Below are 15,771 nucleotides of genomic sequence, written 5' to 3' on the forward strand. Positions count from 1 at the left end.
GCTGGTGGTGACTGGTGGTTTTCAAGAAAAGGATCTTCGGATTGTGGTGGATAGCTCAATGACAGTGTGTGGCAACTGTGAAAATGGTAAAATGCATGTGATTGATTATTGGGAACGGAACTGAAAATCAAGCTGCTTGTATCATAATATATGTATACAACTTTATGGTGAGGCCCCATGTGCAGTATTGTGTATAGTTCTGTTCACCCCATCTCAGAAAGGATATTGTAGAACTAAAAAAAGAGAGATTCAAAAAAGGTAACAAGAATGATCAGGTAATAGTAGCAATTCTCATATGAGGAAAGGAAAAGGTTTAGGAAAAAAAGATAAGTAAAGTGAGAAATGTTAGAGGTGAATAAAATTATGCTTGGTGTAACCACTAGTTATGGTGGCTATATGCTACCTCCAGGATCTGAGGCAGCATGCTTCTGAATACCATTTGCTATGGAGCAAGAGAGGGCTATTGCCTTGAACCCCTGCTTGTGAGCTTCCCAAAGGCATCTGGTTGGCCACTGCAGGAAACAGGATGCTGAACTAAATAGTCAATTGGTATGGTCCTCCAGGGTTTTTCTTTTGTTCTTATTAAATGTTCTGATCCAATATACATATTTACTCCTGACTATCAGGAGAAGAGTTCTATTGTCACAATAAATTATTGGCTTAGTTTGTAACTCTTTAAAAGTAGGGGACCTCTGTCTGAAGAATTTAAGGTATGGTGCAGAACCTGACTTTTTTTAAAAAAAGGATGGCCATCAGCACTCTCCTAATTCTTAGTATTTGGGTGATCTAAGGCAGCCTTCTCCAACCTGATGCTACCCAGATGTTTTAGGCTACAACCACCAGGATTCCTGACCATTGAGCATGCTTGCTATGGAGTTGAAGTCTAAAACATCTGGAGGGCACGAGGTTGGGGAAGGCTGATTTAAGGTTTTGGTGTCAGCCTTCTAGAAGAATACAGGTTGTATGTGTCTGTTTAGTTTTTCTGTGGGACCTTCTGTAGTAATACTTAGTATATAATTATATTTTTCACAATCGTTATAAGAAAAGTGGAATATCTTGTAAATAGTAAATCTTTTTCATGTGTGAACTTCTAAAATGGCATTTAATTAGTAAGCAAAGGGGATTAGAGAATGTTTTATGAGCTTCTATTCTTTTGATTTTGTGGATAAGCTAACAGTAAAGGGAATTTGGAGTAGGTTGACTGATTGGAGGACATCCTTGTTCCTATCACTTGTCTATGTCGTAAAAATTGAAAGAGAAAACATCCGTTTTTGCTTCTGTATTTTAAGTGCTCTTGCAATAGTCATTCCACCCTGATGAATGTTTTGTTCTCTCTTTGCCCCAAGTCACCTCCTTGGCAGTCTGTATTCAGCGCTATTTGTGCTGTCATATAGATAGCATTTCTCAGATTCCAGAAAGCCTATGCTACCATCTTTATTTACGCACTGGGGCAGTACATGTAACCCCAGGACAAATTAATCATAGTATTTTTCTCCAATGAATATCCCATGAAAGAGAATGCATGTAAGAAGTATTAGGAAAACTCCTGTTGACTTTGCAAGAAAGATCCATGAGTAGGAATAGGCAGAAATTGATTTGCAAATACTTCTGCAGAGTCTGCTTGGATTTTTTTTTCACCAGTGTCATATTTTTCGCATACATTTTTCCTTCACATTTCTTCTCTTAACATAAATGTTATGTTGGAATGTACATGTAGTTTGCTACATGGTAAACAATTTGCTTTTCTTGGATGCTTACCAGAATCCCAAGTAGAATATAACAACATCTATTTCATAGTTTGCTAGTTTAAAAATAAATACTGGCTTGCTTATATTAGCAGGTTTTTTTGTGTACCTGTTATCCAAATTTACTCAAACTTCTTCACAACTTTACGGTGTTGAAAAATATGACAATGCATTTAACAGAAGGGAAAGTATATATTATAGCAGATGGAGCATGGTTTAATGAGGAGATTGATATGGGAGATTAGTTACTGCTAAGCCAACTAGATGCAATTAGACTTTACAGCCTTAAGTTAATAAGATTATTTTGCATTACTGTTTTTCAGCCTTCGTTGAAACCTTTAATGGAAAATTGTTGCTAGTGGGTAATCTCAGTGGGCTCAGTTCAAGTGTCACAAACTTGAACTTTAGTAGAATAATAGTAATCTGTTTTCTGTACTATGGATTCAGGAAATAAAGAAGACAAACTACTTCCTACCATTACTTTCAGTTCAAAGTATTCCTCTTCATCACCTTTATTAATTGCTCATGATCTTATTTTTTTTAATATACTGCTGTTTTGTGCTTCCCTCGCTCAAAATACTTAGTTATACCACATTGAATATTTCTATCTTTTTAATAGGTATAAGCTTTCATTTATCTTTGGCAGTTAAATAAAGTACTTAATAAATATCAAGTTTCCCAGTGTGCTCTGATCTGAATGCTGAATTCTACCATGGATTCCAAAAACTCAAGTTTATAATAGTATGTGCTGACTCAAGTCTTTCCCATATTGGGAAAAGAATATTAGTACGTTTTTTGGTTCTGATCATAACAAAGGTATATAAGTTATCTGTTGCTTTTATGTCTGAAATGTTTCTGTCACATTGTGGAAAATATATTTCTCCTTCCAAAGCCTATTTCCAGACTAATATTTGTTTGCGTGGGATAAATATGGGTTAAATTTATTGAACCAAGTTCTATGCCAGATTTTTTTGCAGGGAAGAAATAAGTCAGTTTTCAAAAATATTCAGAACCAAACTGACATTACATGAAATGTGGCACAATACAAATCTATGGGTTGTAACAAAACCTTAGTGGAATGTGCCTATGCTCAGACAAGTTGAGGCATCTGATTTTTGCTAGTCCCTCACCTCACCACCAACTACAGCCCTCTATGATAAATCCTGCTATATCCCTTGGTCCTGTAATCCTAAGGAGCAGCTTTGGGGTGGGGTGAGTTAAGTAGTCATGGCAATATGTGTAAATCCAATGTGCGACCAGCAGAAATCCTTTCTGTTAAGAGAAAGCCACCATTGGATGCAACCCAGGGTAATCATGGTGATTTGAAGCAAAATAAAACTACTGAGCTTATCTGACATTCCATTTTTAGTTGTAGCTCTCTTACCAAGATTGTTGCAAACAAAAGTCTGTGATCTTTGAGGCTAAAAACTCAGTGAGGTGAAATTGGAGTTAGATTAAAATCTATAACAGAGCATTTATAAATGACATCCTTTTCTGAAAGGTTCAAGCTTCTTTCATAGCAAATCCCTGGGAAAATATCAGAGAAAAACATTTGGGTACTGGTCCAGAATTTCCCAGGTTTCAAAGTGTGTCACGAGTTTAACTGTCTGCACACTTGTATGCCCATTTGATTCATTTATACTATTTCTTATATCTGTCTTCCTCTCTCATCATTTTTGTACTCCATGAAAAATATTTCAGATACCCAGCTTGTATCTTTTTCCCAAGGAAGAGTTCTTTCAGCTTCTTGGGTTTTAATGTTTTTAAATGTAGTTCTGTGCTCTATTAAAACAGGTACCAGACAGGTATCAAAACTGCTTATGCTGGATTCATAATATTTTAGTTGTACTTGTGTCTTCACTTTAAAAGTTTGAGGATTAGAAACACTGCAACCCCAGCTTATATTTGTAAAATGTTGTTGTCATATATACTAATTGTGATTTCAATTCCTCAAGTAGCCAAAACTGCACCATTCTGGCACAAGAGGGATGGTGGTGCAGCAAGTTTGGGAAAATCCCAAAAATCCTAAATAGAGGTGGAGAGGACACTCACCAATGACACAATTGAACTGCATATACTCAATGGACATAGAATGGTGAAATATTGTTGGAAGGAAAAACAAACAAGCACGGAAAACCAGGGAGGAGGGGTAATCTAGTGGAGTATCCTGGAAGAGCACATGAATGGTTGACTGGAATCCTGAATGGGACACATTTCAAAGCCCACATATTAGCCAAAAGCTTCTCATTAAAAAAAGAACCAAACTAGATTAATCAACTATGATTGTATTTCTCAATGTCCCTGGATATACAGATAGCTCTGAATTGGGTCAGACCTGTGCTGAATCAGACCAAAGGCAAATCTAGTCAAGCTTTCTGTTGCCACAGTGGCCAACCAGGCACCGATGGGAAGCCCAGAAGTAGGACATGAATGCAGTAGCAGCCTTCTGTTCATGTTCTCCAGCAACTGGCGTACTGCTTTCATACACCTGAAACCGTTACTGATATGCTGAGTGTCCTGATATCATAATGCTTTGGCAACTCCACCCCAAAATGATATAGAGAGGTCTTTTTAGTGAACTTTTGCTTTTTTAAAAAAATCATGTGTTTGTAACTGGAGCTCTCTGATTTTGTTTTTCTTAATTCTTGAACAGAGCTATCAGTCAATGTGCAACTTTTAATCTTAATGATTGTCAATTCTATGAAGCTACATATGTTAAAAGTAAATAGCACTGTAAATCTTACCTTGTTGACAGTTTTTAATAAAAGGAACCTTTTCCCTTAACTTTCAGAGCACTAAACTGAGTTGTCTGTTTAATGGTGAAGAATTTATAACAAGTTTTCAGAGTGAGTTGGAAATAACTGGGTCATCAAGGAAATAATTTTCCTATTACACAGTGTTACTGATAAAAGTACAGCCCTGATACTATCACCTTCAATCTCCAGCTGTTGATTTCTACCTAGAAACAAATTGTTGAGTTGATGGATGTTATAGAACCCCTGTTCTGTTAGCTTCTACTCCTGCTGCTGAGAATTCTTTTCCTCCACATAAAAATACTTTTTCCTCTCTCAATCCAGAATCCATCCTGACAAACTACTACTCAGAAAACATCACATATTAAAACAGAATTGATCAGTCTTTGTTCTTCCATGGATTTACCTGCAGGCCAGTCTTGGCTTCTCTACCCAGCTTTGCTCCTAACCCCTAACCTGCTGCTTTCCACTAGCTTTCTGCCCTGAGCATGTCTTGCTTCTCTACTGTGCCGTCTTCCATTCCAAGCAAAAGCTTGCTTCCATTTCCAGAAACCAATCTACTTTCCTGATTTTGAATCTGTACATACACACATGGTTTAATTCCTGAACAGATACAATTCATTTCATGTATACCCAGCTCTGCATTGCATGTTAGTTAAGCACCCTGCTTGTCTTGTTGCCTCCAGTACTGTAGTATTCTGGCAGGGAAATCACTTTGAGCTATTAACACTTTGCATGGTACAGTCTTACTAGGAAAGGTAAGGGTATTTACCAAACAGAAGTCAAATAACAACTTTCCCTTTAAGAAGGACAGTGATTTAGCACAAACCCCAAAGCTGTAGCGATATCAATTCAGGCAAAAAGCATATTGGGGGGAAATGCACAAAATTGTGCTATAATTGAAAATCTTATATATGTTATATAATGGCTTTGATCTAAAGATACAGAAGCGGAATTCCACTTGTATAATAGGGCTTTCCTCCCCAGAAGTCCCTGAAAAGCTGCTCCTGATTCCAGAAGACCCTGCATGAAGGAGAGCAGGAAAAGGAGAAAATCGGCAGAAATCAGTGGGAGGCACCTTGCATGAGAAAATGTGGCTTTTGCTCATGCAAGTATACTTTTAGGTCCGAGACAAAAAGTACTGAATACATTGTCTTGAGTCTAAATGTGCTCTTGGGTAAACAAAACCTATTTTTTGTTCCTTAATTAAATTTATATTTTGTAGATTGTAATTGCTTAAGGCAAAACAAAACAAAAAATACCTCCCCTCCCTCCTTACAATTTTGTCTACTAATGTAGTCAGTGAAGATAAAAATGGGGTTTTAATTACTTTTCACAGTCTTTTTTTTTACAGAAAGCAATACAACAATGTGCATACCAGAGAAATATTCCTAGTTGTGTGTTTTTCAATTTGTTGTTGTTAGCAGGAGATTAGGCATAAAACCATGTGTCTGAATTGGATGTATTATTAAAGCTAGGGTAAAACAATGTAAACCTCAATGACGTCTTTTAAACTGAGGATGAAGATCACAGGATGCTGTGTGCCAGTTCTTCCGGCTCTTGCCAGTATCACACATTCCTCAACTATAATGATAGACACACAGCCAGTCTATCCCCTTTTTAATGGCTTCATCACTCTAAAGAAACTTGATGGTAAATTTAAATGAGATTACTTCTTAAAAACATCATGGATGTTCAGCTTGCTGTGCTGCCTGTTTAAAAATGCATTTTGCATGATGTATTTTTTTTTCATCCATATGCTCTTCACATTAGTAGATACCTTAGAAATTTGCAGATATTTTGAAATTCTCCTTTTTGGTTACTTTTTAATATACATCTTAAAAGTAAACAATATTGCTCAACTCCCTATTTGGAATCTAATTTCCAGTATTCATTTCAACAGCAGTTCCTTGTGGTGTATTCACATCTGACACTTGGCAAGCAAGCTTATTATGCTAATTGCATAATGTTTTGCTAGCAGCTTCACAAAAGCTTTGATTTAGCATTTATTCAGAATGTACATTGTATCTCTCTTCTTCTGCTGCTTTCTTTGTTCCATCAAAAAGCAACATTACAAAATTCTGCATGTTTCTTGCTGCTATAGTTAATTTCATTTTAAATTTGTCTTCCTTTCCCCCTCTGTATTCTATAAATTGGATTTTTAGAAGTGTCTTCAATTCTTATAATCTAGTTTACTTGCTTGGTTACTCCCACTAGTAGGAATCCTTTAAAATCTTAATTAAAGCCAAGTGCATACTTACGCTTCGGTATCTGCTTAGAAGCTCATGCAATTTAAATGACAGATTTTTGGGAATCATCTCTTATATATTCCCCACCCCAATAGCTCCATTAAATGTCTCCATTTGACATCCATGAGCCTGTTAGCGTGCAAATTTTCTTCGACATTCGTAGTGAGCATTCTTCCAATTAGACATGCTTAATTTCATGCCCGTCTTCAATATGAACATACCAGCAGAGTAGAAATGAGTTGCTATTCTGGAACATATATTCACTCTTTCTGCACAGACTTGTATTTCCTTTCCAAGAATTATTACCTGGCTTTTATGTGAATTCTGAAATTCCTTGAAGACTCAGATTTCACAATATTGGAGAATTTCAATTTCTTTATTTTTCTTAATAGGATGCAGCACAGATGGCAAGCAAGCTGAGGAGCAATCTGCAGCTGCAAGTGAAGAAGAGCCTTATCCTTTCTGTAGGGAACCAAGTTATTTTGAAATCCCTACAAAGGAATTCCAGCAACATTCACAAATACCTGAGGGGGCTATTCATGAAATCCCAACCAAAGACACACACATAGCAGGGGCAGGGCATGCTTCATTTACTATTGAATTTGATGACAGCACTCCAGGAAAAGTAACCATCAGAGATCATGTCACAAAATTCACTCCAGATCAGCGCCACAAATCTAAGAAGCCTTCTCCTTCTGGTGCTCAGGATCTTCCTGGGCTTCAAACTGTGATGATGGCACCGGAGAGTAAAGTGGCAAACTGGTTAGCACAAAACAATCCCCCAACAATGATCTGGGAAGCAACAGAAGAAGATTCAAAAAGTATTAAGAGTGACGTTCCAGTCTACTTGAAGAGACTGAAAGGTAAAACAAATCATTTCAGCTGTATTTCCTTTCCCTTGAATATTCTACAGTAAGTATACTATCTGGATCTTTATACATTTCCGACTCTCTGGATTCTTGCAGGCCAAAATGTTTTAGGGAAAGCATCCTGAGTGACAGGAAATTATACATATCTGCTTGTCATAGTGAAAGCTTATGATGGTACGTTTCCCAAACAAAACAAAACAAATCCTTTGAATACTACTAAAGCCCACTTGGCTTATTTAAATCATATTTGGAAAACATTTTAAAAAGCATTAATATTTGAGTACTTCTTTGCAATAAAATGGGATTTCTAGTAATTTTTTTATCCATAACTGTAAGAAATGGACTAAAGTCATATGACATCTTTGATTAAAAGTACACTTAGGTCATAATCCTATGCATGTTTAGACAGAAAACAGGCCTACAATTCCCAGCATGGCTGACTGAAGGGATGTTGGGAGTTGTAGGACTGTTTCCAATCTAAACATACATAGGTTTGTTCCTTTAGTGATTGTAATATATAAAAACTGGCCAGGTTCCAAAGAACTACTTCTGTGAGCCTGAGAGGCTTTCAGCCTAGTTTCCTTGAATATGGCAACCTGCTTTGGAAATGGAAGATACTTTTCAAAAACAGAAGGGCTGGCAGAAGGTAGTAGTGAGCTCTTTTGGAATACAATAATTTGCATGAGGTATCAATGGATCTTGCTAACATTCTTTGTGTTTTAATCTCACTTTGTAACTGCTATATTCACATATTGTTATTAGCTGTTATTAGATTTTATGGGATCAGTTTCAGCTGCTGCGGCCTGATGTTGACAAGGTACTGTCAATGCGACCAACCACGTGCCCTCTCAATCCTTGCCCCTCCTGGCTAATAAAAGCTAGCTGAGGGGGGTTGACTGGGTGGGTCCAGGGGGTGGTGAATGCTTCTCTATGGGAAGGGGAGGTCCTTGCCATCCTTAAATAGGTGGTAGTGCGACCACTCCTGAAGAAGCCCACTCTGGACCCAATTGTATTAGACAACTATCGCCCAAATACCTTTTCTTAGGGAAGGTATTGGAGAGGGTCGTGGCAGAACAACTGCAGGCACTCTTGGAGGACACTGATTATCTAGACCCATTTCAATCTGGGTCTCAACCTGGTTACGGGACTGAATCAGCTTTGGTCACCCTGATGGGTGACCTTTATTGTGAGAGAGACGGGGAATGCAACCCTGTTAATTCTGCTCAATCTCTCATCAGCTTTTGATACCATCGACCATGGTATCCTCCTCGACTGACTCCGTGGGATGGTTGTTGGAGGCACTGTGTTATGGTGGTTTTGGTCCTACCTGTAGGGTTGATTTCAGATAGTAACATTGGGTGATCATTTCTCAACTCCTTGGCAATTAAGCTATGGGGTACCACAGGGCGCCATCTTGTCCTGAATTTTGTTTAACATCTATATAAAGTCTTTGGTGGGAGCAGTCATTAGGGGATTTGGAGCAAAATGCCATCAGTACGCTGATGACACACAGCTCTATCTCCCTGTAACATCTGAATCAGGAGAGGCTGTGCAAGTCCTAGATCTGAATCCTGGCAAGATGGAAGCTCTATGGGTGAGTGGTTTCTGAGTCCGGGAAATAGGCTCATTGCCTGTTCTGGCTGGGGTTGCACTGCCTCTGAAAGATCAGGTTCGTAGTTTGGGGGTACTCCTCGATCCATCATTCTCGCTGGAGGCCCAAATGGCCGCAGCAACTAAGAGTGCCTTTTACCAGCTACAGCGTCTTCTGGATTGGAATTCACCAGGAGGAGAACCTTTAGTGTAGTGGCCCCTTCTATGTGGAACTCTCTACCCCTGCAAGTCAGGCAGGTACCGACACTAGGCTGCTTCCGGCACCTCCTGAAAACAACTCTGCTTTGAGAAGCCTTCCTCAACTGACTAGCCACTGTTTTTCTGATTCCTTTGTTTACAAATTGAACAATTTTAATTTGCTTTTTTAATCTTTTACTGTTTATATCTTTGTTCACTACTCTGGAATCCAATAATAATAATAATAATAATAATAATAATAATAATAATAATAATAATGATGCATAAATTGACTATATTGAAGATTTGGGGTGCAATCCACAACTATGTTCTGTCTCCACATCCAGCATCAGCTCTCAGATACTATGTGGCTTAAGAGGCCAAGTAGTAACTACTAACACTACTTGCAACAGGTCAGAACTGAGACATTATTATTATTATTATTATTATTATTATTATTATTATTATTATTATTATTATTTATATAGCACCATCAATGTACATGGTGCTGTACAGAGTAAAACAGTAAATAGCAAGACCCTGCCTCATAGGCTTACATTCTAATAGCTGTTGGTTAGCAGCAGGGCACCAAGAGCTTGAATTTCTTGGCTAGAAATGGTTATAATTGTATACTGAGCAATGTCCAGTTTTCATCTGTGCCTGGAATTTGCTGATCAAGTTCAGCAGGGAGGGGAAATGGCACACTACTTCACAGCCCATCAACTTAGTGAACAAACATTGAGAACTTCCGCTATTCTTACCTTGTAAGGCCTTGTTGATTCTTCTTGACTCTTTTTACTCTGAGAGCTTTCATGAAAATACTCTTATAAGATTTGTTTTTTTTATATTTTCAAATCTCTTCTGTTGCATGTTCACCTAGAATTCTTTCTTTATGCATCTAAATTGCATCTTAAAAGCATTTTTAAAAGGCTAAAGCTACCTGATTTTGCTCTCTGTGGCATGATTCAGATTAATTACTTGACTGTAGAAAAAGTCATAAGTTTGATAAATGTTTGTTGCTGCTAATAAAGAATCGTATTTTGGAAACCACAGTGATGACTAGATGGAAAATTATCCTGGAAAAATGACTCTACACACTGTTCCAAACCTACATTTTCAGGAGATGGTTCCCAGTTGTAATGATTGTGTAGTTGTTATCTCTTTTACCTTCTCACTTTCATGGAACATATTTAGAAGCAAGGTTTTCTGGTTCATGAGTTATTTGTAGCTTGTTGGCTAATATAATTTATTAAGAGACATGTTTATCTGCTGAGTTCTAATTTTGGTATAACTGTTGTAGTGTGTTCAGAGTCCATCAATGACCGTAATTGATCAAGTACTGAATGTTTTTCCGACCAAAACAATTCAAAGACAACATTTCTCTCACTGATTAGCGGGCAAAAGGCTCCATTGTTGCATGGCAAGCCTGAATGTGTGTTGTTGTTGCTATGGGAAGCTTGCAGGGTTTGTTACTAACGGACAGTTCAGCTTCTAACAGAAAAACAAATATTGTCTCTGCATTCACTTTACTTTGTGTGGTTATTTCCATGTTATTGCTGCTTATGTAGAGCTAGATTTCTATTTTTTGTCTTTTCAGGAAATAAACATGATGATGGGACCCAGAGTGATTCAGAAAATGCTGGGGTACACAAGCATTACAGTAAACGGGCAGCACTTGAAGACCAGCTAAGGCATCATTATACAGAACAGAAAAAACTGCACAACAAAGCCCAGGAGACAGAGAAACATTCAGACCAACCTGCTGCCAGTCAGACTGCCTTTATGATTGAGTTTTTTGATGAAGGCCATCCTCGGAAGAGGAGATCATATTCCTTTTCTCAAAATGCGGGAGCTTTGTGCCCTGAAGCCCCTTCTTCAGCACCCCATGCAAGAACTGAAAAAGTAAGACCTGCATCAGGTGACTCTAAAGGGTGTTCATCGCCTTTACAAAATAGCTCCACTCAGCAAAGATCAGTACATGCAAAACTTCTAAAGCAAAAATCGGAGGAACCTTCTGCTGCGTTACCTTTCTTACAAACTGCATTGTTAAGAAGTTCTGGAAGCCTTGGGCACAGACCAAGTTCAAACGAGGACATGGAGAAAAAGTTAAAAAGCCATTTGGTTTCAGTGACTGTTGAAAAGGATGATGATGACCAAAGTGATAAAGGTACTTATACTATTGAACTGGAAAATCCCAATACTGAGGAAGTAGAAGCTCGCAAGATGATTGATAAGGTAAGACATTCAACTCTGTGTGTCAGTATTAAAAAACAAAAACAAAACAGTCCACAGTGGCGTTGTTGGGTCACTAATAACTACAGTTATTGAAGTAACAGAAGGTGTTCTGATATACTCTATTGGGAAGATACTGTTCACAAATGGCAATGTTATTATTACTTACAGTGTTTACTCATATGTGTTGCTAATAAGTATATATAATTAGATACAAGATTAATACTTTTGAAAACCAAATTTTGTTTAACCTCATCTCTTTACATACACTAGACTAGACAGTAATAGTAATAGTGTGTAGTGCGTTTTTTCATCTGTTTTCTTGTACGGATACAAATCAGTGTTTTCAAAAATAGATGTGTCTGTTTTCCAAACAGAAAATGGCCTGAAATGAGGATTATATTGCCTGATTTTCTAGTTGTCTTGGGTCAAATTTATAATAAAATAAATATTTTAAAGTGCATTGTAGCTGTAATTAATTGGTAAAAGTAAACAGTTTAACAGTGCAATCCTATATATGTGCTCAAAGGGAATAGGTTCTAGGATTGCAGGCTATATAGCTTAAAAGAAGAATATCACACTTTCAATTTGAAGTAAGTATCAGTTAAAAGGAAAAAGTATTAAGTAGATGGAAAAACAAGCTAAAGGACAAAAATACTTCATGTTAACAAACTTATTTGCTCTTTTTCCTTAACTTATGTAGCAACTTCACAAGGATACGTGCTGAAAATATAACATTTGGTTTAGTCTAATTTACCATACTTCAGAATGTTTTTTGAATATATAGTTTACTAGATTCATGGAATGTACAGACAATAGTTAAGTATGAAAATAATTCACTGAACTGGCTGATTCTTCTGAAAAATCAAACTTTCTGAAGTGGCATGCTATACAGTTATGAGAGGTAAAACAGGTGTATAAACCATACGTAAAAGCATAAACCAAATCCTCTGCTCATGCAGCCTGCATGTTTTTGGCCTTATAGAACTTCTATCTTCTTAGGGGGGGGAAATTGCTTGCCTTTCTCTGTACATAGTAAGGATACTAAACAGGATCACTTACTTGAAAGCCTAAGAGTCTTGAACTTTCCAGAAACATGGGGTACTACTTATTAGTAAGAGTCATGGGAAGTAAATATCCATGCTGTTTTGTTGACAGTTTATTATAATGCAAGTCAGATATTTATTTTGCTCCAGTTTGTTATTTTGCATCAAACAAGAGGCTTTAAATCAGTGTGTCTGATTCATTTTTAAGAAGCTGAGTTAACATGTATGTTTGTATTATATTCAGGTAAATATAATCAAGCTTTTAATTAACAAATGGAAGCCCTCCCACAAACATCTTAGATGGATCAAACCCTGAACCTGTCTGTTCAGGAATAAATTCAAATCATACTAACTGAAAAACACATTCACTCTTCAAGAAACAGTCAAATTCTGGCTACTGCAAAATAATACAAAATACAAAAAGTATCCTTCAGTTTATGAAAACAGTGCAATAGATTATGTTAGGTGGAATTATTTTTTCCCTTGGAGTATGTGTATTCTGAAATATTTGCTGTAAAGGATGTATAAAACGTATATATGAAATTACATGAATTTTGTAATAATTTCTCATAAGATTAGTAACTCTTAGTTGTACGTCAAAATCAAGAACTGAAAAGTACATTTTACACAATTACAGTCAACATGGTACATTTTGCTGTTATAATTACATGTGTTAAATACTTTGTCAAAACATAATTCTCTCTGTAGTTGTCAAATGGAATAAAATCTCCAACTGAATGAAGATTACAGCAACTCTGGAGGTGCATCTGGCCCCTCTATCTTAGGCAACATCTCGTTTTACATTTTGTACTTGGGTTCAGATAACCAATACAAATCAAGCATGCCTTGTGTCAGCTGAGGATGTGCACCCTTATTTCAGTCACTTTATTTCTCATCGTCATATATCAAACTAGCAAAACGACCAGCTTCACACTGGTTGGGAAGAGCCCTTAGTTTGATACAACAAAACCTTGCACACCTGCCAGAGTTGGATACAGCAAAGACTTCAAGCAAAGTCATGCAGCTGCCGGAGTTGGACACATTATGCCTGCCCTGCCATGGTGACCCCCGTAGCCCTTTGAGAGAGGGGTCTGTTTTGTCCTTCATCTCCTGAAGACTATCTTGAGCTTCTCTCTCGGTCAGCCATGACTCCCTTCTTCTGCACTCTTCCTTCTCTCCCCCTCCCACCACATCAACTGCCAACCTTCTTCTTCGCTCCCTGGGCAACATGCGTCTTTTCCTTGCCCCCTGTTGCATCTATTTGTATCTAATTTCAGATTCTTGTATATTACCCCCTTCTTAAAAATAGTTCACTATACTATAACCATTCCAGATAGAGGTAGAATATATCTTGAAAGTTTCATAATCAGATGTACAATTTCAAGTCCATCGAGGACATACAGACAAATATTTCCTGAATCTGGATGACTGAAGATAAAAACTAAAGAGTTGAACAAGGAAGGAGAAGGGTCTATTGATGATTGGTATTGTTGCACTGTGTTATCCCAGCTGAGATAACCCAGAACTATGCTCTTTCCCTCTCTGTTGGCCTTAATGCCTGTCTTTAAAAATGAAGGTGCTGCTGGCAAGGAGGGTCATTTTCCACATGCTTTGAAGCAAAGGCTCCGTTAAAAAAACCCACTGATCTAAAGAGTCTCTTCCCCCCGCCATCTCCCTTTCCTCCCTCACAGCCCTGTATATATGAGAGTGAGGGTTGCTGCTGCTGCTTTTGCTTGTTAAACTGGGGATTAACCAGTCCTGTTTCATCCGCAAGGAGAGAATGGGGGATTTCAGAAGCAGGAGAAGGAAATGTTTCCAATTGGCACACCCCTCTCTTTCATCAGCAATACCCTCTTTGAAACCACGCCCACAAAACAGCACAATGAAACGATGTTTGAAAATACATGTTAAAGTTTGAGCGATGTGCTTTCGCATGACTGGAAGAACCAGACTTTCCGTGCACTAAAATATTTCGCTATGAGGGGCAGAAGAACCGCAATCACAGTAGAACATAGTCAACGTCATCGGAGTCCTTCGCAGGGAAAGCAGGCTATAACGTTCGTGCCATTTGAGTCCATTGCATAGAATTTGCTGCAGCAGCTCAAATTAAGGATGGTGGGATGAAGCCTTGTGTGCTCTCAGCTGAGGATTCAGTGCTTTTTATAGTTCCATAGCAGTTGGTGAAAAATACTAGTTTGAATCCAGTGTAAGGATTCTAGGGGCAGAATCCAGTGCTAGGCCTCTGCTGGTTCTGTTGTGCTCTCAGGGATCACCACTTGTGCAATGGGGCTTTTGAGCTTCTAAAATGTGTGGGCATGAGTGTTTATGCTTGTTTCGTTTACGTTTAGAAATTACATACCCCCTGCATAAACTAGTTGGCAGCCTGTGATTTCAGAGGCTGGTAACTTTCTGGATAGGATTGCACCCTTAAAATTTATATGGATTAGGAGCAGACTACCTGAAGGACCACCTTCTTTAGTGCGAACCTGCCCAGGTAGTTTTCTCAGCACCAGCAACACTGGAGTCTTGTTTAGTGAGTATGCAAAAGAGGGCCTTCTCAGTGGATGTTCCCGGGCTATGTAGCTCTCTGTAGAGGGAGGCTAAGTAAACTCCCTCTCTGTTGTCCTTCTGCCAGCAGGCAAAGACGTTTTTATCCAGTCAAGCCTTTGGCATATAAACTGATCTGCTCCTGAAGGATTTTTTTAATTGGGTGGTGCTGGTTATTTCATTGAAAGCTGTGTTTTAATTTATTTGTTTTTATGCTGTGCTTTAATTAAGATCTTGTTTTAATTTTGTTTTCATTAATAGCTGCCTTGAGTGTCATTCTTTGGTGGAAACATGAAATATAAATTAAATATATCAATAAGATGACCAATGCACCTCAAGTCAGGTGCAGCTATGCCTGGAATGTGCAACAGTATTACTAACATGCGAAAGAGCTAGGATGGTGATGGTCCCAGGGCATATGGCAATGCATAGCAACCTTGCAACACTTTAGCCATTATGAAGGTATTCAAGTGCCTAGATGGGAGACTGCTTGGAAGCCCCTTGCACAGCAATTTGAGTTTCATGGAAGAAAGATGGGATAT

The 15,771-nt window shown here is 38.0% G+C and overlaps 1 protein-coding gene across 1 annotated transcript in view; it reads left to right on the top strand.

Annotated features, from left to right (window-relative positions):
- Positions 1-15,771, top strand: part of CEP170 (centrosomal protein 170) — a 96,293-nt gene that overhangs the window by 28,482 nt on the left and 52,040 nt on the right. Inside the window, exons 8-9 of the mRNA XM_063124324.1 lie at positions 7,140-7,610; positions 11,002-11,639. Of these exons, the coding sequence (XP_062980394.1) occupies positions 7,140-7,610; positions 11,002-11,639 (1,109 nt within the window). The remainder of the gene's footprint in view (positions 1-7,139; positions 7,611-11,001; positions 11,640-15,771) is intronic.

The sequence above is a fragment of the Elgaria multicarinata genome, chromosome 4 (genome assembly GCF_023053635.1).
Source record: "Elgaria multicarinata webbii isolate HBS135686 ecotype San Diego chromosome 4, rElgMul1.1.pri, whole genome shotgun sequence".
Lineage (NCBI taxonomy): Eukaryota > Metazoa > Chordata > Lepidosauria > Squamata > Anguidae > Elgaria > Elgaria multicarinata.